Source organism: Panthera pardus, unplaced genomic scaffold (genome assembly GCF_024362965.1).
Source record: "Panthera pardus isolate Hobbes unplaced genomic scaffold, ASM2436296v1 HiC_scaffold_8, whole genome shotgun sequence".
Classification (NCBI taxonomy): domain Eukaryota; kingdom Metazoa; phylum Chordata; class Mammalia; order Carnivora; family Felidae; genus Panthera; species Panthera pardus.
Genome location: NW_026527013.1, coordinates 70,553,458 through 70,580,229, shown reverse-complemented (window position 1 = coordinate 70,580,229; position 26,772 = coordinate 70,553,458). Strand labels below are relative to the sequence as shown.

Genomic DNA, 26,772 nt, shown 5'->3' with positions numbered 1-26,772 from the left:
TGCAATTAAAATTCTTCTATATTTATTCACATAGATCTACCACAATTTAAATCAAGCCTTTCTTTGTACATTATTTATCGCCCACTTTTCGCTTTTATAAATATGTTGAATAGCTCAAGATCTCTCTCTCTCTTTTGTTTCCTTAAGCTAATTCTGAAAACTTTGTTAATGATCTGTTTTTAGAACACAAAAGGATTCTAGAGATGAATTAAAATTCATCACTTGGGCCTTTCCTCTGAACTCACTATTTTTTTCATCATCAGATCTCCAGTGTTTTCAAAGAGAGTATTCACTGATTATTAACCCAAATTCAGTCTAAAACCTGCAATTTTCAATCACATCTTTAAAAAAAAAAAAAACACCAGTTTACATTTCTAAATTGCAACACAGAAGAGAAATTTGTTTACCAGTCACTGTAAACTATTTTCTGAGCATATCTACTTTTTTTTCTGGAGAGCTAAATGTTTGAAGTTTTCACATTTGCAATTATGATTAAAGCTATTTCAACATCAAAAGGAAAAGAAATCTTAAAAGTAGTCCCTACTGGAAACTGGGTTTTAGCCAGTCATAGAGTAGTCATAGCATGTCTGGTGAGAGGCAGGCCACTGGGGGAGTCCCTTCTTTGTCTGTCTCTCACATACATCCCTGAGAAATTCGGGAACACAGAAGGTGTCAAATGCCAGGGAATTCAGTGAGTCGTATAATTTTGGTTTTAAATGGAAAATTCAAACTTCTAGTCATTTTCAGTAGTTCGGAAAGCAAATGTTAGCATCATGTTTGCGGTGAGATCCAAATCAGTTACTCAGTCGATACCTACTATTCCTCAGGATGGACCATTTCGTATTACTTTAGGGCTACAAGGATCCTAGCACATACTAAACTCTCGCCCAATCTCAGAATTCTCTCTAGCCCTGTCTGGAACTGTCCTTATCCCTATAAATTCCTGGTTCCTTGTTGGAGAAGCCTGTTTCTGTTTAACCTTCCCATCCTCCAGCTCATCTGTAGACCTTCCAGTACTACTTTGCAATCACCTCCTTTGCCCTTGGCAGTTGTTTCTATGGTTCAGGTACCCCACATGCCGCACCTTCCCCCTGGAGTGTTTTCTCCATCTCACTCGTCATTGTCCTGAAGCATATTCATCAGTCAGTCATCTACCTTTGGGGTGGCTGGCCTTCATCTGATTTCTGAAGTTTTGCAGTCTGGCTTGGTTTTGCCGGTGAACAGGTAACCTCAGGAGAAGGCACCATTTTCCCCTAAAGCATATCTGTAACACGTGAATTCCCTCTGGCAGCTAGGAAGAGAAGTGAGTTTCTTCCTGTTTCAAAGCCCCATTTATTTCAGGCAACCCACCAACAATGACACACTTTAGCCCAGGGTGTGACAGCAGACATCACCTGAGTTCTGTATTACAGTCATGCCTTCCTGAAGTCTGCTATCAGATCCACTTCCTCAGTTTCTCTCTGTAATGCATCATTTAGATAATCTTCTGCTGAGTGGTCTTTGAGATTCCTGTCTTTACAGCATGGAAAATATTTCAAACACACAATAAAGCAGACTGACATAATTCCCTCTAAGGAAAAGAAACCTAACATTTCAGTGCCAGAAAGGCTTTACATATTTACATATTAATTCATGGTGGAAGAAACGTAGAGACTCGGTGTTGCGTATCTGAAGAGCGAGCAAACCTTTCTTTTACCACTTTGCGTTGTAACCATTTAATTGGGACTGGAAAGTGCTGTTGTCGAAGTACCTACTTCTAAATCTTGGTGGCTGGCTACAGTAGCTGAGGGTTAATGACACCGAAGTGAGAAGTCCACCACAATGGCACAGAATCCATTTCCTTGTCCCTCAAGTAAGCAGTGAGCAAGGAGAAGAACCAGGAGAGAAAAGGGATGGATCTGCATCTCTGCTACTTCCAGAAGAGCAGTTCAAAGACCGCCATGTACAGACAGTGAACTGATAGCACATCTCTGCAAAGGAAGGATGTTCATCCTGTCTGTGTGAAGTATGGAAGTAGGACCCGAAGGAAAACCTGCAATTACTATGTCTTTAATTAGTAAGCCCTAAGTAATCTGTCCTGTTTGTCATCTGCACTAGGACACATGGTCTCGTCTTAAATGACCCCTTTGAGATTGACTTGACCTTTCTGGACTTTGTAGCATAGGATCTCAGTACCTCTCCTGAATTCTGTGGGAATGAATTGTATACTGGTCTCAGAGGGAGAATTTTCTCTCCTTTTTTGTCTGGATGTTTGAGCTTTTTATAAGTATGTTACAAAGTAATCTTCAATGTAATTCTTAAATGTTTTTAAAGCCTATTTTGGCATACTTTACCAAATATCATAGAATGAGTCATACTCTACAGCAAACCCATATATTTATGGAAGATCTATACAGCCTCTGTTTAAATAGCTTACCCTTCAAGAGTCCTTTATGAAACAGAATGTACATGGAATCACAGTAGAAAGTTCATCGTCATGCTCTAGGACTTAGGGGATTTCTGAAATTTAAAATTGAGTTAAATCAATCATCACAAATATCAGTTTTAAGCTGTGCAAGTTCTGTATTCCATGACGTTTTGTCAAAATGCCCATCCAAAACCAAGGTACTGGATGCAGGCTAGCAGCATGAGAGAAGTCAACAAATGCTTTGCAATCAAGCAAATCCTGGTTCTGCCTCTTACAGTTGAAAATCTTGTAAAAACTTAATTTTATCCAATCCTCAGATTTTCTGCTTGTAATATGTGGTTAATAATGCTTATCTTCCAGAATTTTGAGAAAATAAAAAGATACTATGTTAAGGAAGAGTAGCCAGCACAGTGAATGGAATAATAGGCAATTAGCAAAGAACAGCCATCTGAGGGTGATACGTGCTGTTGGAAAGAGCAAGTCCATTCCACATTCAGTTCTGAAGTTCAGTACCAACTCTCACAAATTAAGGTCATAAACCCATCTTTATTGATAGTATTCATGTAGAATTTATTTATGTCTCTTGAACATATTTACGAAGAGAAATGTTCTTTAGTCAGTATGTTAATCTAGTTAACATTTAGGACATTTGGCACAATCACTTTCTTTTTTTTAAATTTTTTTTAACATTTACTTATTTTTAAGACAGAGAGAGAGCATGAACGGGGGGAGGGTTAGAGAGAGAGGGAAACACAGGCTGAAACGGGCTCCAGGCTCTGAGCTGTCAGCACAGAGCCCGACGTGGGGCTCGAACTCATGGAGCGCGAGATCATGACCTGAGCTGAAGTCAGATGCTTAACCGACTGAGCCACCCAGGCGCCCCATGCACAATCACTTCCTTAAAAACCCTAACATAGCACATCAACCATCCTACCTAATCTTTTTTTTAACTTGCTTATTTCCATTCATTTTGAAGATTGTAACTTCATTGCTTTTTAACGTAAGTGATATCTGGGTCCTTTCCCCCTCATATTGGAAAATTAGTATCAAAAGACCATCTGAATTTGATAATATTTCCAATGCTAACAATTTTATTTGAAATTAGGCTTCAGAAGTCTCTCGAAACAGAGGAGCCTCTTTACTGGCCAGGCCAGGACACAGCCTGGTAGCTGCTATTCGAAGCCAACATCAACATGAGTCATTGCCACTAGGTATGTATCATGCTTTTGGGATCCTGGATACCCAGTCCTTAGCCTTGTTTTTCTTATCACAAGTCCTTTAATATTCAGGATTCTGTATTTTCTTTTTCCTTTCCTATGATAAAATCTACCCCCTACCCTTTGCTTCCATCCCTCCTTTGCCCTTTTTCCCTTTCCCTCCCCTCCTTGATTTGTTCTTCCCTCTTCCCTGTCTCAGTTATTTTCCAGACTCTCAGCCCCTTCTTTATTCCTTTCAGTGATTTGTTAGCTGAGTACAGGAGAGCATAGTTTAAATGAGGTGGTGGATCTTATTGCTACTAGATGCAGTTTGTAATTTAGACCTCTTTTCCCATGTGTGTCTGGGGACAAGTCAGTGTAGTCTTCATTCCTAACCTCAGCCACCTCCTTCTAAAACACGTGCCACTTGTATCAAGGGAAATGAGGTAAGAAAGCCCAAATGTATTTGGATATTTCCATTATGACTACTGGGAAATCAACCATGGCCACAGGTTGTAAGTGTCAAGTGTTCAGAAATGGATTTCTTTGAAGTTACAAAGAATCTTTGGCCATAATAACTATGCCAAAATAACCAAGAGAAGTCAGAAGGAAGAGAGTAAAATAGCTTGTGGAAGAATGATTTTATTCTCCTTCACCTATTCACACAGGGGTGAGTTAACACCCCGTTAAGGTCTTAGAATATTAAGGATAATTAACTTAGATCTAGTTCACTTTGGTTTGATCTTTTAGAAATGACAATGCTATTATGTCACAGACAAAGAGCCCTCGAGAGCTTACATTTTTCTGATGAGTGTGCTACCTGCCCTTCGAACTCTTGCATTAATCCTGGTATCAAGCAGCTATTTTCCAACCATTAGAGAAATCATCTCTGGGCTGAAAACTCAACCACAACTTGCACTTTTGTCTGTTTCAGCATATAATGACAAGATTGTGGCATTTCTCCGCCAGCCAAACATTTTTGAAATGCTGCAAGAGCGTCAGCCAAGCCTGGCGAGAAACCACACACTCAGGTAAGGGCTTGTCCCTCACCCTGTAGCTCCAACTAGTCATCCAGGTGGGACAACATATCTGTGGAGAGAGCATAAAAGCTTATGATGCATTTTGTTCATGCATTTAATTATGTCTTGAATACTCCAACTGAAGGATCCAGGAATTCTAATGTTCTCTGAAGTTCCACAATGTGTTTTTTATTTTATTTTATTTTCTGTGTGTGTTTTTTTTATTTTAGTCATTCTTACAGGTGTGAGGTGATATCTTACTGTGGTGTAATTTGCATTTATCTAATGATGAGTGATGTTGAGCATATTTTCATGTGTCTATGGGCCATCTGTATGTCTTCTTTGGAAAAAAATCTATTCATGTCCCCTGACCATTTTTAACTGAATTTTTGGGGGGATTTTTGGTGTTGAGTTGTGCAAATTCTTTATATATTTTGATATGAACACTTTATTGGATGTATCATTTGCAGATATCTTCTCCCATTCACTAGGTTGTCTTTTGTTTTGTTGGTGGTTTCCTTCACTGTTCAAAGGCTTTTTATTTTGGGGCAGTCTCAATAGTTTATTTTTGCTTTTGTTTCCCTTGCCAAAGGAGACATATCTAGAAAGATCTTTCTATGACTGATGTCAAAGCAATTACTACCTGTATTTTCTTTTAGGAATTTTATGGTTTCAGATCTCACATTTAGGTCTTTAATCCATTTTAAATGTTTTTATTTTTAAAATATCATTGTTTAATGGTAAACAAAAAACTAGATGAACACATTAGAAAATAAACCAACAAGCAAACAAAAAGTATCAAAAATATATGTTCTAACTAGTTAAATCTTACTGTCCATTAATGTCATTGTTGCATGAGTGTCTCTGAAACTGAGTCACTTCATTTGGAAAGGATAGCCACCAAAAGTGATAAAAAGGGAAAATATCCTCCGAACTTAAATCCCACTTTCTCTCCAAGATATCTCAGTATCACTCTGCTTCAGTTGACTACACAGCATTTTGGAAGCTGGCAATGCATGATGGTTAAGTGTGTCCCCTTGGAGTTCGAATTCTTGCTCCAGCTCTTAGGAACCATTGATGGAGGCATGTTATTCAGCCCAAATCTGCCCTTAATCTCCTTGGAAACAGGTCACTGTGTGGGCACTGGGGAGATGCTTTTATGGGTATGTGTATAAAGGATCAGGCAAGATGGGTGGGAATGCAGTCACTGAATGCCTCTGATTCCTTACCTCCCATTTGGTGGTCTTTTGAATCTAGTTGACAACTGTAATACTCTGCCTTGACTTCCTCAGTGAATCACCAACACCTGAAAATAGTCTCTTTGCTATTCAAATTCCTATTAATCATGCCAGAGTGGATCATTCGCTGTCCTTCCCCCTCCACACACACCCTCACTGACACCTCTTTCCCTTGTGTTTTACTCTGTGTGAATTAGAACCACGTCCTCCCCACTGCCTTGTCTCAACTCCTCCCTCTTTCTCTGTCTCCACACCCAAACATCTGCCTCCTCACTTTCTCTCTTCCAGCTTTTTTTTTTTAATTCTTCCCTGTCATGGCCTGTGTTTGGGTGCTCAGCATTTCTCTCCTGGATTTTGCAGGAATGTCCTAGAAGATACCACGTATCTCTCTCACCCTGTTATAACCAGAATTACCTTATTTTGGCATAGACTAAATTATACTACTACTTCCCTTCAAAAAAAAAAAAACAAAAAACAAAAATCACCTTCCCATTGTCTGTGAAATAAAGTCAGGATTTCTAAGCACAGTTTCCATGGTCTCCAAAGTCTGGCCCTAACCTAACTCGCCATCCCACACTAGTTTTTTCCTTCTAGAGTCTTCTACCTTCACCAGACAGTCTGTGTCATCTCCTACCTCTGCCCTCTGGGGAGTGGCTTTTCTCTGAAGGACCTCTTAACTCATTTTAAAGGCTCAAACCAAATGCAAAGACTCACTGACCCAGGCAAACTTTAGTATTTCTTTTACCTTGCTTTAACAGCATTCCTTTTTGTACCTCTAGGATATTTTTCCATTATCTCTTATAGTTGTCCATACTGATGTCTCCCCACAATACATAGGTTCCTTAGAGCAGGACCTTCCATTCTTTGCCTTTGTGTCACTCTCCCCTTCAGAACCTAGTCCTCTTTGAAGAGAAGAAGGACTAATTACATTTAGAGTGAATGAAAGATCTTTAGCATGAACAGATGAACTTTCACACAAGTGATTGTCATTTCCACTTATGTTCAGCTCTTACCCATTTCATTACTGTTTCATTTATTTGTGGGCTATTCTCTGACTCACGGTACATCATAATTTAAGGGAATTTCAAGGGATTTTCAGAGGAGTTGTACTACCTGAAAAATTTCTGAGAGCTTGCTGCTCTTGAACATTTTTTATGTTTCTGATTCTACCACTAAGTAATGAGTTTCACAGCTTATTTTTTGGAGGAATTTGATCTCACCAAAGGCACTAGAGTCCCATTGAAGTTATTTTAAAAGTGAAAAATGTAATCCCCTGGGTAAAAGAGTGAACTGTTTTCAAGGGAAGGGAAGCCATTTTCTGTACTTTTGCATAGTATCACATGCAATAGTGATATTTTTTAAAGGCTTTTTTTAAGACTTTTTTTAAAGACTTTTTAAAAGACTTTTTAAAGGCTTTGTTGCAGTGCAGAATTGTATAATTATGATTTTCCAGATATGGCAGAACTTGGAATTAGGAGATATTGGAATTGAAAAAAATCTTGGCAATTATTTTGTACAGAAACTAATAACTTCTTTAAGATATGGATTCTTTTAAGGACCTGTAGACCCAAGATGAGAACCCAAATACCTCATCAAAAACAGAAGGCCCACAACGACTAAGAGGCCATGGATTTAAAAAGGGAGAACAAGAACAAGAAATTGCTCCTCAGGGAATCAGGCTTACAGGAAGCAGGAAGCCAGGCACTAGTTACCATGACTGGGCCTGTGCCTGCCCCTCGATGTGCTGTGAGGGTGCATCAGCTCCATTTTACAGGTCCAGAAGTTGAAAAGAAAACCTCCTTTTCCTATGACACTGCCCAAAGGAAGAACCTCCTGCTTCCTCTGTTGTCCCCAAGTGGAGACTGTGACCCTGTTAAGCCATTGCTCATCTCAGGGAGCCATCGATCCACTGTCTTGGGTCCACAAAGCCAGTTGCTGAGTTAAAGGGTAGAGAGTGAGTTATCAGAAAACTGTGTTCAGCAGACAACAGTGAATCATAAGGAAGCCACATGTGGAGAGGCAAGATGGAGCCAGAAAACCCAGAGGTTAATGACATCTGTTCACATTAAGGGACATGGTACTAGTCCTCATTCATTCATTCCTCTTTCAACTAGTGCTTTTGTTGTACCAGTATTCTGAATCAGGATTGTGCTGGATTTGTGTATGCAGTAGCATAGCAAAACAGACATTGGCCCTACTTCGCATGGTATTTGCAACCTATTGAAGAAGGCAGACGATAGACAAATTTGACTTTTTGTTTTCCCTAAGTCAAATATATAGCTGTAGCATGTGTTTAAAGGCCACAAAAGACAAGATCAGAATTCAGTGATAATGATAGAAGAATGTCAAGGATTTCATTTGGATATTAAGCTTTGAGGTCTTTGAAGCTACAAAGGGAGATGTCAAGATTTCAGAAAGGCAGGTGGCTCTACTGAACTGAGCTCTGAGGAGACTTTTGCACTGGAGTTTTCCTGGTGAGCAAGGGATATATGTTGAAGGAGCAGATGGCCTTCTTGCCTTCAGAGATCTTTCCCAGTTCCAATGGAACTGGAGTTGAGTCCCAGAGGCATTTGGAGGCCCCCCAGACCACTGGGTCTGCATGAAATTTTCATATATGTGACAGAGGATGCAATGTCCTGTGGAAAGCCACTGAAAGTCTCAGAAAACTGTGTTTGGCTGATACATGGATATGCTCCATGTGGGTGGTGAGATAATAGAACTACTTTGCTGCCCTAGTAGAGTTGACCCCCTTTGGACTTCGTTTCCTCAGGGACCCTGGGAACAAAGGGCAATCACTAGAATTTTCTCTCCATTTTTCCTCCAAGCAAGGAGACCAGGGGCTTACCCACATATGGGTACCTAGGGCAACAGGATAATCTGCCCTAGGGACATTGTCATTGGGAGGACATATGAACTGAAGAGTCCTTTGTGGGGCTGAAGTCAATTAACCACAAAAGTCTTCCAAACAAGAGGCCTGTGAGGTGGTATCAGGATTTAGAGGCCAAAGCTCAGGAACATGGAATCAAGAACATAGGGACCCGGAGGAAGAAACAGGTGGTGGAGGAGGCATGGTGTTTGCACTCTTGGCTAGGTTTCCACATCCTCCCTGCAAAATGATGTGCGGAAACATCTGCTCTATTTTTTTTCAAACCATTAAAAACCATTGGTTGTGGTATTTGCAATATTTGAACACTTGTTTTTGTTTTTTTAAATGTTTATGGGGGGGGAGGGGCAGAGCAGGTGGGGGGGAGAGAATCCCAAACAGGTTCCATGCTATCAGCACAGAGCCTGATGCAGGGCTCAAACTCACGAACTGTGAGATCATGACCTGAGCTGAAATCAAGAGTCTGACACTTAACCGACTGAGCCACCCAGGCACCCCTATAATATTTGAGTATTTGAATGTCAGAGAAGCAAAGTACAAAGTTCATTTGATCAAAATAAATGTTATTTATCTATAGACTCGGAATAATTTGCCAGGTTATAGTTGGAGGTCATGAAAGAGAGAATGCAAATTGTAATTAAACAGAGAAATTGATGCCTGTGCTCAGACTGACCTAGGGGACTCTGGCATTCTGAACACCAGACCCTCCCTTACTCAGTGTGGCATTATACATTTTCCAGCAGGCGTAAGGTTTCTCAAGAGATTTCCTCTTGCTCTTTCCTCCCATGGCTCCCGAGACACCATGAGCCCATGACAGTCCTCCAGCAGCTCTCTTTATCCATCTTCACTCCTGACTGTCATTGCTATCTGAGGTCCTATCCTTGTTGTGTTCCTCAGCTTCCATCCCTGTGTGAGTCTGAGGAAGGGTGGTCCCTAGTAGAGCATCATGGGAACCTGCAATAGAAACTTAAAATGCCACAAAACTCACTGGACGTTAGAAAATTGCTATTCAGCCATATTGACAGACAAAATGAATCAGAAAGGGATTTATTCCTTAGCTTATGTATTGGTGTGTAATTCTTATTTTCTTTCCCACATTGTTCTAGGGAGAAAATCCATTACATTCGGACTGAGGGTAATCATGGGCTTGAAAAGTTGTCCTGTGATGCAGATCTAGTCATTTTGCTGAGGTAAGGGGCTAAGCCTGAAACCCTTCTGGAAAAGCTGCTCTGGGTAGTTCTCCACTACAGCTATGACTGAAACATTCAACATTTGTTCTAGAGGATTCTAGTGACTGCAACTAAAGTGACTGCAACTTATACCTGCTGTCCATTGCTTTCTTTACATTTACAACTGGGGTATCAAGAACTGTGTACAGTACTTGATAGAGAATTTATTTTTGTATGATTAATTAGAGTATAAAATAACTCTGAGAATTTGCATACTGGCTTTTGCCTAAGTGAACCTAAGTGCTTTTGTTGCCTTGTGAGAACTGTAACCACTATCACCCCAATTCGTGAACACTCATGGACAGAAAACTAACTTTTTTCCTTCCTTTCTTTTCTTTCTTTTTGTTCCTCTTCTCCCCCTCTTCTTCTCCCTCCCCTTCCTCCCTCTTCTTCTTCTTCCCCCCTTTGTTTCTTCCCCCTTCCTCCTCCCTCTCCTCCTCTCCCTCTTCTTTTCCTCCTCCACCCCTTCCTCCCCTTCCTCCTTCCTCCCCCTCCTCCCCTTTTTCCCTTCCTTCCTCTTCCCCTCCTCCTCCTCTCTCTTCTCCTCCCCCTCCTCCTTCCTCCTCCTCCCCCTCCTCCTTCCTCCTCCTCCCCCCTCCTCCTTCCTCCTCCTCCCCCTCCTCCTTCCTCCTCCTCCCCCCCCTTCTTCCTCCTCCTCCCCCCCCTCCTCCTTCCTCCTCCTTCTTCCTCCTCCTCCCCCCTCCTCCTTCCTCCTCCTCCCCCCCTCCTCCTTCCTCCTCCTCCCCCCCTCCTCTTCTTCTTCTTCTTCTTCTTCTTCTTCTTCCCCCCTGCTCTTCCTCCTTCTCGTCCTTCTCCTTTACCATTTCCTTCTCTTTCTCCTTCTTTTCTCACTGTGCAGTCTCTTTGAAGAAGAGATTATGTCCTACGTCCCACTGCAGACTGCCTTTCATCCCGGGTACAGCTTCTCTCCCCCGCTGTTCACCCTGTTCCTCACCTCAGAACTCCCCAGGTAACTTGAATATTTGGCATTCTGTATCCTGTAGAGACATCTGTGTTTCCAGATGAAGAGGAAAAAAGGTGATTGTATATACATCCTCTCTCCCTTCATCCCTTTCAATTTCCTGATTGAAAGCACACTGTCACATTGGGTGTTGACAAATTGCTGGCTGTTTTTTGTAATGCCCCCAAGCTACAATGCTTTCTACATTTTTAAATAATTTGAAAATGTTTTTACAAAAACAGTATTTCATGACATGTGAAAATTATATGAAATTCAAATTTCAGTGTCTATAAATAGAATTTAATTGGACCCCAGCCACACCTATTTATTTATGTATTTTTCTATAACAACTTTCATACTACAACAGCAGAGTTGAGTGGTAGCAATGAGACCAGATGGCCACGAAAGCCTAAAATATTTACTATCTGGCCCTTCACAGAAAAAGTCTGCTGACCCCCTGTTCTAAATTACTATTACATTCCAAAGGTACTCTGCAAGCACTTAGAAGGGAAGAGCCCTTTCTGAAACATTCTGCCTTATAATTCTGAATGTTATTAGATACCGATTTTAGTAACTTTGTGTTAACGTGTAAAGGAATTACTAGGTGATATGGTTACTAGGGACCACCATTATGTACCCACCAAGCTGTCTGTCGAAGAGTTTTCTTACATGTGAAATTGTTCCCCTACAGTTTTCTTTATGTGTTAGGATTAATTTACTCATATCACAGAAATTCGTTATAGGTAATTTCTGTCCCAAATGAGGAAATGTATACTGAACTGTTTAGTGAAAATAAAGAAGCTTTTGTTCCTGGGTTCATCCAGATAATTAGTGTAAGTCAAATTCATACTCCCAAATGGGATCCAGACACTGGAAAGTTTTTCCTCACTTGTTTGATTGCAATACCACCTTGTTCTAAGTCTTGAGGATAAACCCAAATTTCTTTTCATAACTTTAAAAGTAAAGGGATATAGATATATAGATAAATGTAAAGGGATTTAGTTTCAAAAATCCAGTAAGGGGGGCACCTGGGTGGCAAGGTTGGTTATGCATCTAACTCTTGATTTGGGCTCAGGTCATGACCTCACAGTCATAAGATCAAGCCTCACATTGAGCTCCTCACTGGGCATGGAGCCTGCTTGAGATTCTCTCTCTCCTTCTCCTTCTAACCTGCACCTACGCATGCACATTCTCTCTCCTTCTCTTTCTCTGTCTCTCTCTCTCAAAAAAAAAAAAAGAAAGAAAGAAAAGAAAAGAAAAAAAAAACCTAGTAGATTCCTATCTCACAACTTCTAGAGTCAGAATCTGAGCTTGGCTTTTGAAACCAGTGGAGAAACTCACAAGAAATACAGAATTTAGCAGTGTGCTCAGTCCCTCAGAAGGGATGTCTCACTCAGCATCACTCAGTACTGCCATAGGTCTCTAAAACTAGAATATCTTTTAGTTTGCCTCTTCCAACTCATGTCACTCAGAAATGTCTCTTAGAGTTTATTAATTGCTAAAATCTGTTTCTAAGTCAGTGTCTCCTTGTCATTTCCTCCAAACCAGTGCACCAATGGCATTGCTGAGGAAATGCCCAATGTGTGCTGCCTCTGACATACAACATAATTGAGATGCCATGGCCTGGGAAAAGGAGGACAAAGAGCTTTTCCAGAGCCAGCATCAGGACAGTCAAATGTTCCCGTGCACACAGGATGACTTACTTTTGGGAAGCAGAGCCTTCCGTTTGCGGGGACCATCATCTGCATGATGATCTGCCATTTTCTTATAGAGATTGTTCCAGCCTGATAAAGTATCTGCACTTTGGTTGAAACATTTGACACTATAGTATGCTTTTAACATCATTGCACGGGGGAGATATCATATTACAAATAGAAAAATAATAGAGAATAAAGAGTTATTTGCTAAATGAGAATTACTTGTATGACTTTTATAAAAGGAATCAAGTTTCCTAATGAGGCATTACTAATACCATGAATCCAAACAATCATTCAATTCATTTTAATTCTTTATTATCCTAGCTCTGATCATGAGGTTCTAGATTACGCAATCCAAAAATTTTGATGTTAAATTTTGTAATTCTCATTTTTCTAGACTTTAATGAAATTTAACTGGGTGCTACAGAGATAGCAAATCATAGATATTTATGCCAAAGTACTTTGTAAAGCATAAATGATTAGAAAAATACATCATGGGCAGTGGTAATACCAGAAGCATAAAAATCATATTACAAAATATACTGTAATCTACTGGACAGAAAATGATACTTGCACCTACAGACTTGTATTCTAGTTCTACCTGTAGCCTGAAACCTGGCATTTCACTGAGGATACATCTTTTCAAGTGGTGGCTGTTGGTTCCCTCACACTTCAGTTGCTGGGGAGCCCAAAGGTGGGGCTGGTGCCCTTCATGTTTCCCTGCTTGTACCATTCAGGTGTCTCTCCCCCCACCCCCAGTTGCTGTCATCTACCAGCCTTTTTCTTATTCCCAAAGACTATGGTACCTGTCTCATAGTCTCCCTCTCCTTCGCTGAGTCCTTCCATCATCCTGAATGACTTCAACATCCACAAGGATACCCATTCATTTCCCTGGCCTTTTGGTTTCTGGAATTCTGGTCTGGAATGACCTTCCCCTTCCCCACCACAACCACTTGTTCCCACAGTCACCTTCCCACCCTTGTTGTCATCTCTAAAATCACTGACTCAAGCATCCTGTTCCCGTCCAACACACTTATTCAACTGCTCTCCCCGTTACTGTCCTTTGCCTTCATCAGGACCTCTAGTTCATGCACACCTCTCCCCTCCCTTCTGTCCTTCCCTTATCTGGCATAGATTCCATGGTTCATTATTTCAGTAACATCTCTGCCAGTGATATAAATTCCACGGTCCCCTCTTTTTTTTCTTTTTTTTTTTCTTTTTTTTTTTTTTTTGCAGAACTGTGCCCCTAGACAAGTGTACTATCTGCATCTTCTACATCTGTGCTCAGGCGTTCTTGATCAAATTCACCTGACAGGGCAGATTATAAATTATAAGTTAGTCATCTCTCACTTCACATGGACCTTGAACACCCAAAAGAAAACTCTGCCACATTTCCTTTGTAAACTTCTCCACTGCAATCTCAAGTGTTTATGCTCCCCTCAAACCTCCAACCCTCTGTGTCTCTCCTAGCAAATATGTCCCTTCTCTCTTCACTGAGAAAATTGAAGCCATTAGATAAACATTTTCTCAAATGCCTGCTACCAATCCTACAAGCTTACAAAGCCTGCCTCTCCTTCTGCTCCACACCTGTGCATTAGAGGAGGTGTCTTCACTAAGGTCACCATGACATCTGGGCACACAGTTCACTGGGTAATTCTCACATTTAACACTAAGCCACATTTGACATTATTGACTGCTCTCCCTCCTAAGTCACCTCTTCAGTTAGTTTCTGTGACACTACTGTATGCATTTCATCTACTACTTTGGTCACCTTTTCAAACTCATCCTTCACTTCCTACCATGCTCAAGACTCAGTCCCAGGTTTCTTCTCTTCTCTCTCAACCTATATCTCTTTCCAATCATCCGTTCAAAGATAATGCCATCAAAGGCCAAGCTCATTATCTCCCCTACAGATCTGTTCTTCTTCCATTGTTCCCCTCTCAATGACTGTCACTGCAGTCCCTTCAATTACAAAATCTGAAGCCCACCTCTCCCTCACTACCTGTGTCTAGTTCATTGCCTCCTAAACACACCTCCAGTCTGTCTACTTCTCACCTCCACTGACACCACCCTAGTCCAATTTAAGCTCTCTAAATCCACCTCATCCCTCTCATTTATTTTTGCCTCTACTTCAGAAAGACTGATGCTTTCATAACTCTAGTCTCATCATGTCAGCCCTCATGCAATGGCTGCCTATTGTGCTTAGCATTAAACAAAACTGTTTAACAAAGTAGACTTTATCCTGTTTGATCATCTCCTGCCCACCTCTCAACGCTTGTGTTGCATCACTCTGGTCCTTATACCCTGTAGTCCAGATAAACTGGAGCACCACTTTCCATTCTGCTGCAGTACCTTTGCACATGCTGATCCTCTACCTAGATTGCTCCTCTCCCAGCTCATCTCTCGTCTTAGTTCAATAGAGGCCTTTCCTAACTAGTTTAGTCTAATTCATGCTTACTTGTTCTTCAGCTATTTCTTAGGAAAGCCTTCCTGAACTTGTCCAGAGGGCAAGTTCTCAAAGAACATGATCTCAAAGAACTGAGTTCCATTCCTTCATGAGCAGCAATCATCTCAACTTGTAATTATATTCTCATTCCTGTGAGTTTGTTGGTATCAGTATTCTTTAGAATATAGATTCAATACCTGGAATATAATAAGTAGTAATTAAAGGGGCTTCAATAACTAATAAATAGTTGTTAATAATATAACTATTAATTATATAATTATATAATTATATATAATTATAACATACATTGTAATTATATATTATTATACATAATATATGATTATATATAATAATATACAATTATATGACTATTAATATTATATTAACAATATAACTAATAAATAATACCTGTTTATAAGTAATAACTATTAAATGTAACTATTTATTTGTTATTGAAGGGGCAAGCTGTATTTCTATCCATCTGTAAAACTTGGAAAAGAATGTTATTTTTTCCACTCCTTATTTTCATTAAAAAGTGTATAAAGATAATAAAACATTTACAAAGATCCTGAATGATATAAAAACTCTCTTCTATATAGAGTGAATGACTTATTGTTGTTGCTGTTGTTGTTATTATTATTATTATTATAAATGTTTCTTCTATGATGCAAGGTAATCTAATTCAAATTCCTAAATGCTCTGGGCCCTACTGGACACCTATGTTTAATTTAGGATCAATATAGTTAGAGAAGTATGACATACATATGTATTACAGTCTGACTTGCCTCATCATAGTTACAATCACTTCTTATAGTATAGAAACTTACAAGAAAAGTTGAGACTAGTTTGATTTATGTTGTTTTAGATTATTTAAGTACAATTAAGCCAATAGATATGCTAATCAAGGTATTTTTAAGAGAACTACAACTTGAAATGGAGTGCAAGACTTAAATGTTTATTGTCATCAGAATTCCTTTATCTCTTTATTAATATTTTTTCCATTTATTATAAAAGTAACTGAAAGAGTAATGGAAATCAAGGGAAACTTCTTTGAGAAGAAAAATATGAAGACATAGGAATGTGCCTCTGGTTGGCCCTTCTTCTAACATTGCTTCACGTATCAGTGATGGCCTTCAGACCATGTGCTTCTCTCTGCAGGTTTACAGAGAGCCAGTGCAAGAGCCCCTTCACCCTACCGGAGAGACTTCGAGGCCAAGCTCCGCAATTTCTACCGAAAACTGGAAGCCAAAGGATTTGGTCAGGGTCCAGGGAAAATTAAGTGAGTGCTCCCGTGCTTATTCCTGAATTCAGAAGCTAGATTTTTCTATCCTTTTCTTCCCCATAACCTTTGTGATACTTTTTGGAGATTGGATTCCGTGGTGTGGTAATATTTATGTTCATGTAAAGGAGGAAAGAAAAAAAGTTGGGAAGAAAGAAGAAAGGAAGTTAAATTGGAAGAGAAGCAGAAAGAAAGGAAAGAGAAGGAGGGAGAGAAAAATCAGATTTCAAGCAAAGACATATATATAAAATTAATGATAAACCTTTTCAGAAAACAAAGAATCTTGAACAGAATAAAATAATGTATAATTCCTTTTACTTATTTTGGGGACAAATTTAACTCATTGATCAAAGCCATGGATTCTATAGCTTTGTAATTGGGGTCTAAGTGAATAGTTGTATTTTTCCCCTCTAGGTTTATTATTTTTATCTTTAAAATATGAGTCTAAACTGAGGTATCCAACTTAAGAGATTCTTTTTGGAATTCATCAAAAAGAATCCTAAAAGTAGTCCAGTATGATGGAATACATCCAATTATAAAAGTGTACATGTTGTCCTTGTGCTCCCAATGTTTTGCAAAGACCATTAAAATGAGTCCATTGCTGAACTAATGGAATCTGCACCTTGTTGGAGAGGCAGGGCACCCACAGCTCACCTAGAACACCCTCCAACATCAGAGCTTGGAGCCACCACTCACCGCCCACATGGCTTCTTCTTCCCAGGCTCATCATTCGTCGGGACCACTTGTTAGAAGGAACCTTCAATCAGGTGATGGCCTATTCCCGGAAGGAGCTTCAGCGAAACAAACTCTACGTTACCTTTGTTGGAGAGGAGGGGTGAGGCACCAGCAGTTTTATGCAGACACCTCACTCAATGTGGGCAGGCCAGAGCCACCGTATCTTGGTTATTTTGCTCAGGAAAGAGGAGGCTGGCTCTTAGCTTTGCCCCAAGGTGATTCTGATCATGTCCTTCCAGGAGGTCTTTCTCTCTCCAGGTATTGCCAAGCTTTAGATTTCATGTTCTTCAAAAGCCTAAGATTATTGACATGTGCTAGAGTCTGAGGTTATACCCTTATACTGTGCATGAGCCAAAAATACAGACTTAAGCTGTTGGATCTTCACTTTTTCAGGTGGCATACACTTCTGAATATCTGATCACAGAGCTCCTCCTCCTAGAACACGCATACACCACTACATACCAAATTTTTCATAGCATTTCAGTGATTTCATAGAAAACCATCTCAACAGTGGAGGATCAGCCTACCTAGGAGGGTATATCAAAACAAACTGGGAAGTTCTTTCAGTTCATACACATGCACTATCATGGGAAATTCTTTTATGCCTCTCACAACAAAGTCCTTCTTTTCAATGGACCAGCTGTGTGGTTTATACAATAGGTGTTATATGATTGAAAAAAAGGTTAAGAAATACTGCCCTAAGGGTTTATTCATGGACATCTAGTAAGCAACATCCCTACCAATTACTGCATCCTCACTTTCTACAGCAAGTTATGCTTCTGCAGGGATCACTGTAAAGAACAGAGGCTGCTCTCTGCTTTCCCTGCACTGAGTCTGAAAGAATACACTAGAACCTGGATAGAAACAGGCCCCCACCTCCCGCATGTAACGAACTTCCCGGGCCTCTGCTTCCTTTGCAGTCTGGACTACAGTGGTCCTTCGCGAGAGTTCTTCTTCCTTTTGTCTCAGGAGCTCTTCAACCCTTACTACGGACTCTTTGAATACTCTGCAAATGATACCTACACGGTGCAGATCAGCCCCATGTCGGCGTTTGTGGAAAACCATCTTGAATGGTAAGATCTGGAAGGCTGGCTTTCTGTGCTTGTAAGTTCTGGTCTTTCCTGGTCAGGAGTCAGTAGGATTGTATTTCTTGAGCAGCACTATTTCTTGTTTAGAGCAGAGGGCCAGATCTTATGAGGGGTGATGAGAGTGAACAGCAAAGCCCTAGAAGGAAGACTGTTAATTTTCACCCAGAACATGAAATAAATTGCTAAAGACACTGCAAATTTACTATCAATTGCAAATTGATGTAAAATCCAGTAATTGCCTTCTGAGGAAACCCTAAAGTAAGTAGACACAGTTGAATGTTGAAATTTTTACTAAATATTGAAAACTCTACTAAAATCATTAGTCCTCGGTGGAGGCTTCTTAGAGGTATTTGTGGGTTTGAATTTTTTTTACTTTGGACCAGAGGTTTTAGCACTGTGGACGTCAGCTTCTGCATCTTACTGGGAAATAAGGCTGTTGGGCCAGGTGCTCTCTGAGCATCCTCCTGACTTGAAAATCCAATCTCTCTTTTGTTCTCTTTTATTGAGGCATATTACCACTTAGATGTGTAAGAAGATAAGCATCAGTCAACACAATGCAATTCTGTGGGTGAGATACCTCAGATATGGGTATTAGAAGTCTCCAAAAGGCCACATAGGACATCTAGGTTGCAAGCTTTTTCCTGCTGTGGCACCACCACACCTGGATTGAAAATTACCCCCACTCTCACTGCAGGTACTCCTGCTGTTAAGATGGAAATGAGTCCTGGAAACTGCAGATGTGGGTTCTTATCTGGCATTGCTTGTTTATCATGTGTTGCAGCAGCTACTGGCAAAGGGAATTCCTGGGGTGATACGTGGCCTCCTGGGCTCAGAGCCCTGATCCCCGCATTTTGGTTTACAGCATCCGAATAACCCACCTCTGCTGAAGCTTCCAGCTATTGCACACGTCCTCTCTCTCCAAAAACTCTGAGCTCTGAAGTTCTTGAGCTGAGGCAGCATTGTGTCTACATCAAGTGTTTGACATAAGGGAAGAACCAAAGGTTGCCCTTTGTTGCTCCTTTTCCTGTAATTTATCAATGAGTGGATGTTAAAGTCTGTGAGGCAGAAACACAGAGACAGGGCCGGTGGAGCAGGCAAGTGGCCCTTAAGGGGACTTATGACCCTGACAATTGAATGCCAGCTCTGACTTAGGTCATATCAGGCAGGGTTCATTCCAACAGTAGAGAGTGCTGTAGTGCCCGTGGCACAAGAGTACCTACATACACAGATTATACTGTGAGCATGAAATTTAAGACGGTGCCTTAGGGGCACCTGGGTGGCTCAGTCGGTTAAGCGTCCGACTTCGGCTCAGGTCGTGATCTTGCAGTCCGTGGGTTCGAGCCCCGCGTCGGGCTCTGTGCTGATAGCTCGGAGCCTGGAGCCTGTTTCAGATTCTGTGTCTCCCTCTCTCTGACCCTCCCCCATTCATGCTCTGTCTCTCTCTGTCTCAAAAATAAATAAACATTAAAAAAAATTAAAAAAAAAAAAGACGGTGCCTTAGAAGTCATGAATGAGAATGAGCAATCAATAAATATTTTCATCAAATATGATACCACATATGACTATGCTAAGGTATTATGGGGATGCTTCATGAATTTAGCAATTATAAACCAAGTATGTACTATGTGTCAGGATGATATAAAGATGAAATTGTGGAGTGGGAGTGGGAGAAGCACAGGAGTAGACCAACAGCTACGCTACAGTGTCCTAAATGCCAGGTTATACTTAACGTGCATGTGCATTTGTGTGTGTTAAGTCTGGGGTGCATATATAAGCCCGAGAACTGTGCTAAATCACAGGAAGAAATGTCTCACTCCACCCAAGGTAGGGGGTGGGGAGTGGGGAGTGAACCCAGTATATCTTATAAAAAAAGGGGATGATTAATTGCACCAAGTCTTAAGGAATAGTTGAACAAGAGACTCAGCAGAGAAAGGGAGAGAAGACCTTCACAGAAACCAAAATGGGAAGTAAGAATTGAAAAGCATGAAAGGGAACGGAGCCTTCAGCAAGCAGTGAAGACAGATCAGAGCAGAGAATGACCTCGGGGTTGTGGTGGGAGGTGAGGCTGGGGACGGAAGGGAGAGGCAGATGACCCTGTATGGAGAATGCTGTCACCGGATTTGTGGTTTTGAAAAACAAATCTTGCTATAGCATGGAGACACATTTGAGGAGGTAAGGCTGGAAAGAGCAAGGCTAGCTATAAAGCTGTTGATGAGTCAAGGGGAGAAATAGAGGTTCAAACTCAGGCAGAGGCAGCATCTGAAAAAGGAAGGGACTGACTTCAGGGACATCCTGGAGGGAGAAGAGATGGAGCTAGTTTGTTCACGGACAGAATGTAGAGGTGAGAGAGAGAGAGAAGTATAGCATGTGTCTGGAGTTCCCGGTTGGGTGGGCTGATACTGCTAACTGTAACAGGAGTTATGTGAAGTAAACAATATTTAGAGGAAAGATGAGGAATTCACTCTTTTACAGGTAGTTTGCAGTTTCTGTTATAAAGACAGATTGATGTATTATGTAACTGGAGCTAGAGCCCTGGTTGGCAGGAGAGCATCTGGGCTAGAAATTGAGGTTTGGAAGACAGCCGAGTGACTTAGCTGTGAGAGGAGGTGAGAGCCCGCAGAGCTTGGGTGGAGGGCCAGCAGAGCAGAGGACCGCGGTGAAGTGGACAACATGGATGTGCAAGGTGTGGGCAGAGTCGCGGGTCCCTGAAAAAGCTAAGAAGGAGTGGGCAGAGAGCTGCGCGCCTAGGATGAGAGTGACAACAGAAGGAGCAGCCTGGTGGAACAGGAGGTGCTCAGGGGAGACCTGCTGGGGCAGGGAGAGGAGGGCTGGAGGGGTGGAAGCAGAGGGGGTGTGCAGGCAATAGAAGGGGAGCTCCAGGGCTCCAGGGCTCCAGAACATATGATTCAGTGAACAGAACTGAGGTCATCAAGGAAGTAAGAGCGTTGAGATGACCAAGGGAGCCGCATTTGGATGGTGGCACAGGGTCACGGGGTCAGCTCTATGGTGGCATTATGGGGACTCAACATTTTGAAGAAAACCTTGCAGTTGAGCATGTTTTCGTGCAAACAGGGAGTGAGGCTACAGATGGAGGTCTAATGAGAAGCACAGAAGACTTGCTGGACTTGTGACCTGCTCATGTGCTACATGAGGGTGACCTCAGTCACCTGCCACTGGATAAGGTGGCTGGCCAACTGCCCGGCCCCTGCTGTCAATCTGGCTGGTTGCCCTCTGCTCATCTCTGGCACAGAGGCGCTAAAGATGCTCTATCCATGTGTGAGTTACTTCACTGCAGTGAGGAAGGAAACTGGCTATTCGGGGATATTGCAGGCAGTAACAGAGTTCTCTGGATGGCTCCTTCAGAAAGGTCAAAGGCCCGAAAATGACTGCCCTGGAGGTGCTAGCTAACCTCGTCTCCCCAAAGGAAGGGATGTGAGGACTTCTGCCTGAGGACGTTCCCAGTCTCCTTGAGGATATTTACTGTTTAGCTTGGAACAAAATTGCAGGTAGCTTTCTGAGCAGCTAGCAGTCTACACAGAGCTCATTCACATGAGTTCCCTGTGGTGCTGCACATTGCACAACAAATTGTTATAAAGTGAGCAGGGACCTCTCCTCTGATGTGAGGCTGAAGCTCTGAACCTCCAGTCCCTCTAGCCCTGGGCTGGTGGAGACAAGGGATGCAGAACCAGCACAGGCGCCAGATTGTATGGTGAAATTCACGTGGAGTCAAACTCTTCTCTCATCCTCACCTTGGGGGTCCTGGGAGCAGGGAACAGGTTTCCTTTGGGCGGTCATGGCCGTGGCTGAGCAAACCTGAGGCACTGGGGCACAGCTTGCTTTAGCTTTGGGAGGGAAGCCTTACTGGGTTGTGGGCATCTCAGCCAAACAGTGATGCTGCAGCTATCCCTTCGGGGTATTTTCCTACGAGCCATCCTTGTGTCTTGTAGCAAATGGTTTTACAAAGAAAACTGAGCTCCCTCAAGTGCTAGGTTAGCTCTTTGGCGGGCCTTATACTGAGGGGCGCCAAGGAGGGCTCACACCTTGACGTCACTCTAGGCCTTGCACAATGTGTGGGCAGTGAGTGGGTACTGAGGCCCCCGCCCGAGGCTTTGTTACTGTCACCCTTGCAGCCAGGAGGTTGACAACACTGAGGAAACCTGAATCCTGAGTTCTCAAATCTGATGGCCCAAGCAGGTGCCACTCCCCCCCCCTCCCCCCAACCTTGGGCAGAGCTGTGGCTGATCTTAGACCTAGGTGCAAGGCTCTCCTTCCTTCCTTAGTCCCCAGGACATTTTATCCCACCACCCACATGCGCAGTTAGAAAGATGATTCTTGATGTGACCAATACATCACACCTAAGAAAACAGATCATAAAGATTAGGAGACCCATCACGGTCACAGCCTTGACTTTGTAAAGCTGGAAATTGTTCCTGATGCAGAACAGGCCTGTGCAGGGGTCTGCCAGGGAGGAGGAGTGACTCCCTCCTTTTCACTATATACACCAGAAATGAAAAGTGAGAAAATTAGTCAGCTTTGCAGGATTCAAACATCACCCAGGCTTGAAATGTTGCTCAGGTGTGGCTGGAGGAGGCATCCTTGCACTGGTCACTTTTTGCTCATTTGTTATTCTAGTCTTTATCTTTCTCTGGCCTTCTTCTGTGTCTCATACTCTGTTTTATGTGATTCCCCCCTTGAAAGTAAACTCCATTGGAGCAGAGACAGATCCATCTCATTTTATTTTAGCACACACCTGCTACTTTGAGGTGTTTGAAATAACATGTCTTTGAAGATTGGCTTCATAAATGAGTATTGTTCCACAAGCCACACCTTCCTTGTACCAGGGCCATTAATCTAGAGGGCTCATACCTTCCATGTGCAATTAATTGCTCAAAAGTCACACTTTTTTTAAAATCATCTATGGCTTTAAAGCTCTTACAATGTCAGCAGTAAACACACATGTCCCCTGGGAGCTTTGCACTCTGCTCGGTGCCCAAACTCTACCTGTTACTGACAGAAAGCCTCCATCTCTTCTCACACTGCTCAGGGCCTCTCCATCAGTCACTTGCAGGCCAGGCACTACCCAAAGAGATGGGCAGAGGGGCCTTCCCTGCAAGCTCCCACCTGACTGCAGCCACTTGAAATTCTCTGGCTCCTGCTTGCTAATTGTGGGCTTCACATACACTGGAAAACAGCCAGGGAAATCCAAAGCATATATAGAAGGGTATATGGATTCCACTTGCTTCCCTTTGTTTCTAGTCAAGTGTCGAGAGATCCCAATATGAATAAATACAGTGAGGAATCTATATATACAATTACTAAACTGAAAAAAAATCCAAGTTTTTGTCATAGCCCTAAAAGGATGTCTTGTAATTGCTGTTTCTTTATTTATCTGTACCACTGACTTTCCAAGGTGATAAGGATCCTGTCAATCAGCAGTGATAACACTCATGACAAGCAAGAGAGAGCAGATGGAGTTAAAGCCCCGTTGGTCCTCTCATGGGACTTATGGTCACAAAAGACATGAGTCAGGCAGAGACTGGCTGGAAAAGAGTATCCTGACACTTTCTTCCATCTTCCAGTCCCATCAGCCAAACCAACCATAGACCAGAAGGCAAGAGATCTCCAGATTTTGTAGCCCATAGCAGCCTGTCCCAAGGTCACCATGCAAGGCAAGGAATGGTGGGAAACCCATGAAGGTGTAAGGCAGGGATTAAAAATAACCAGAAGAGCTTCTACAATTCAGGACTTTCAATCCATCCACTAGAGTTATTACCATTTGCTAAACTGTATATCTACCGTATGTGTCTTTGACTACAAAAATCTCAAACTAATACTACAAATTCCATATCTTACTTCTTTGATCATGATTATTCCATTTGCATAGTAGTGAGGTGTTCATATGCTGATATTTTTATTCTTTTAATCTCTATTGTATGCTGATTTTATGTCCCTGGAGATACAGAAATTAATATAAAACTAAATAATAAAGCATCCATTGAAAGCTTACTAACCATGCCAGGTAATGTTCTAGACATTTTTGTATAACAATACTATAACCCGATACTGAGTATCCTGATTTTACAGATGAAGAAAATAAGGTACAGACATAACCAAAGTCACAGAGATAGTCATCAACTAAGTTGGGATTGGAACCCAGGCAACCTGGCTCCAGCATCAGGCTCTAAACATCATACTAAGGCAAAGGCAGGTACTTAATAAGGCAAATTACAATACAAAGTGATAATTGCCATATATACCTTATTATGCACATATCACATTGCATGGTAATTGGTATTAGGTATAAGGAGCTTTAAGAATGAGTGGGAATAAGGGACTTCCAGATAGAGGTCCCAACATTCACAGTGGGGTGGAGGGGTGAACAAACACGTCAGTTTGGTGTGGATGCAAAATGAGACATAAGGAGGATATAAAGGCATCCTCATGTCCGGTAGGAAAGGGCTTCTGATGGGATTCCAGGGAGTTCAGATTTTATCATGAAGATGACAATGTAATATTTTTAGAGGAATGTCTTGATCAGATCTGTATTTTAGAAAGTCAGCTCTGGTTATAAGTAGTTGAATTGGAGTGGGTGATGGGGTGTCATTTAAGAGGCTGTTGAAATAGTTCTTTCAAAAGAAAATAAACTAGGGCAGAAACAGTGGTAATGGAAAGTTATTTCAGAAGGATAATGAACAAATGAGCAACACTTGATGTTGGATTATAGATGATGGGGGTTTAAGTATATGAAATTTCCCACTTGCCAAATATGATGTATAAGAAAATATCAAGTAAGAAATTCTCATAGATTTTTGAATGGAAGCAACAAAACTATAAATTTGCAAAACTCCAATCTTATTTTTGTATCTACTATAAAGTATGAATGGTGAAAATGCATATATTTTCAGATTATTATGCTTGAATAGTAAAGATTCACATTCAGCTTAAACATCTCTAAAGGCCTGATCACTCAATTTAAAATATCCCATCCATTTATAATTCTCCAACTTAACAGCTTTTTATAGTGACAGAATTTATTGCTATATGAAATAAGGCATATTTATATATTTAACTTATATACTTATAATTCATTATTGTTTGCCTCTCCCCCTAGAATGTAAGCCCTGTAAGACCAGGGTCTGTTTTCCTAATCACAATTTGGCACTCAATAAATATGTGTGGAAGGAAGCAAAGAAAGAAGGATGGAATGGAGGCAAGAAGGATGGATGGATGGATGGATGGATGGATGGATGGATGGATGGAGTAACCCTCAGTTAAAAATCCTTTGCTATAAGAATTTCAATCTCATTTTAATTTTTAATTCAGAATACTTGGGATTCAGAACAAGTGCTTATTTTTGAATGTCATTAAAGATTCTACCAGTTGTCCTCTCTGAAATTACCACTAGAAATTCTTTTTCTGTCTTGATGATTCTAAGTGCCACTTTTCCCAGAGCAAATCTAAGATGCATTGATGTCTAAACAATTGAAATAGGTGAACACCTTCTCTATTTTGAGGCCACATGCTGGAGTGTCAGACACACTCTGTTTTAAGTATTATCATGCATCATTTAAGCAGTTACTGTGGTATGAGTCACTCTTTCCATAGTTGTCAGCACAAGAAGAATTTTCAGAAGCCAGGTTTCAAATCTGACACTGCTTAATCAGTTTTCGTGCAACAACTAGAGTCCATGTGGTCATTTCATGTCAGTAATGGTGACAGATCTAACATTATCAGTGTCACAACCAGAAATTCTAGGACCTCTCAAGCGAAAATCTCTTAAAGCCTTTGCCTCTACCCTGACCTCTCTCCCTTTCCAAGCAGACACTACTTGGGTGGTAAAAATCTTCTGCTTTCAGGTCTTTAGCAAGGGGAGGTTGGGGGGAGGAGGGAGGCTCCTTTGAACATGTTTAGAGGTTGGCCAAGTGGGTATTAAGTATAATTGTAGAGTTTTATGGAACTTAAGAAGTCCTGGATAACACACTTTAAATATCCCTTGCTACATGTGCAGAGCCTTGAATTAGTAGTTAGAAACCACAATGTCACAAGATCCCATTGGATGTCTCCTGGCCCTTCAACCTCCCCTTACAGAAGGGGTCCCTCCTTACAGAAGAGGTCAGTGTGTAGTTTTCATTTGAGTCAAGGATCAGATGAACTCCCTTGCCCCAAGTCATCCAACAGCAGTCCCTAGGATCTTTCCTAGACCAAGAGCTTCACGGCTCTCATCTATGACTGAATCTGAGTAGCCCTCCCAACAATGCCCTAGAGTAGCTGTGGGGCATAAATCAGTTTAGATAGAAGTCACCATTCAGATGTGCATGACCAGTTGTGACTGTGTCCATTTTGTTCATCTCTTAACCCAGCTTTCTTCAGAACTTGTGAGAAATTTCTGGAAAAGTTTCAAAACCATTAGAAAGAATGCTCCCTTTGAACACTTGCATTATCCGAAATAGACCTGAGGATTTAATATATGTACTTCAATTCAGCTGGAAAAGAATGGATTCATTAGTTAGTGATGCCAATACAATTAGCTGTGCAACAACAAAAATAGGTTCAATTTCTAATTTGAAAGCATATGTAAAAAAATGTAACAAAA

General features: G+C 41.4%; 1 protein-coding gene across 1 annotated transcript in view; it reads left to right on the top strand.

Annotated features, from left to right (window-relative positions):
- Window positions 1-26,772, top strand: part of HECW1 (HECT, C2 and WW domain containing E3 ubiquitin protein ligase 1) — a 417,448-nt gene that overhangs the window by 351,152 nt on the left and 39,524 nt on the right. Inside the window, 8 exon segments of the mRNA XM_019451074.2 lie at window positions 3,513-3,618; window positions 4,538-4,634; window positions 9,851-9,934; window positions 10,833-10,902; window positions 10,904-10,943; window positions 16,236-16,356; window positions 17,078-17,191; window positions 18,012-18,164. Of these exon segments, the coding sequence (XP_019306619.1) occupies window positions 3,513-3,618; window positions 4,538-4,634; window positions 9,851-9,934; window positions 10,833-10,902; window positions 10,904-10,943; window positions 16,236-16,356; window positions 17,078-17,191; window positions 18,012-18,164 (785 nt within the window).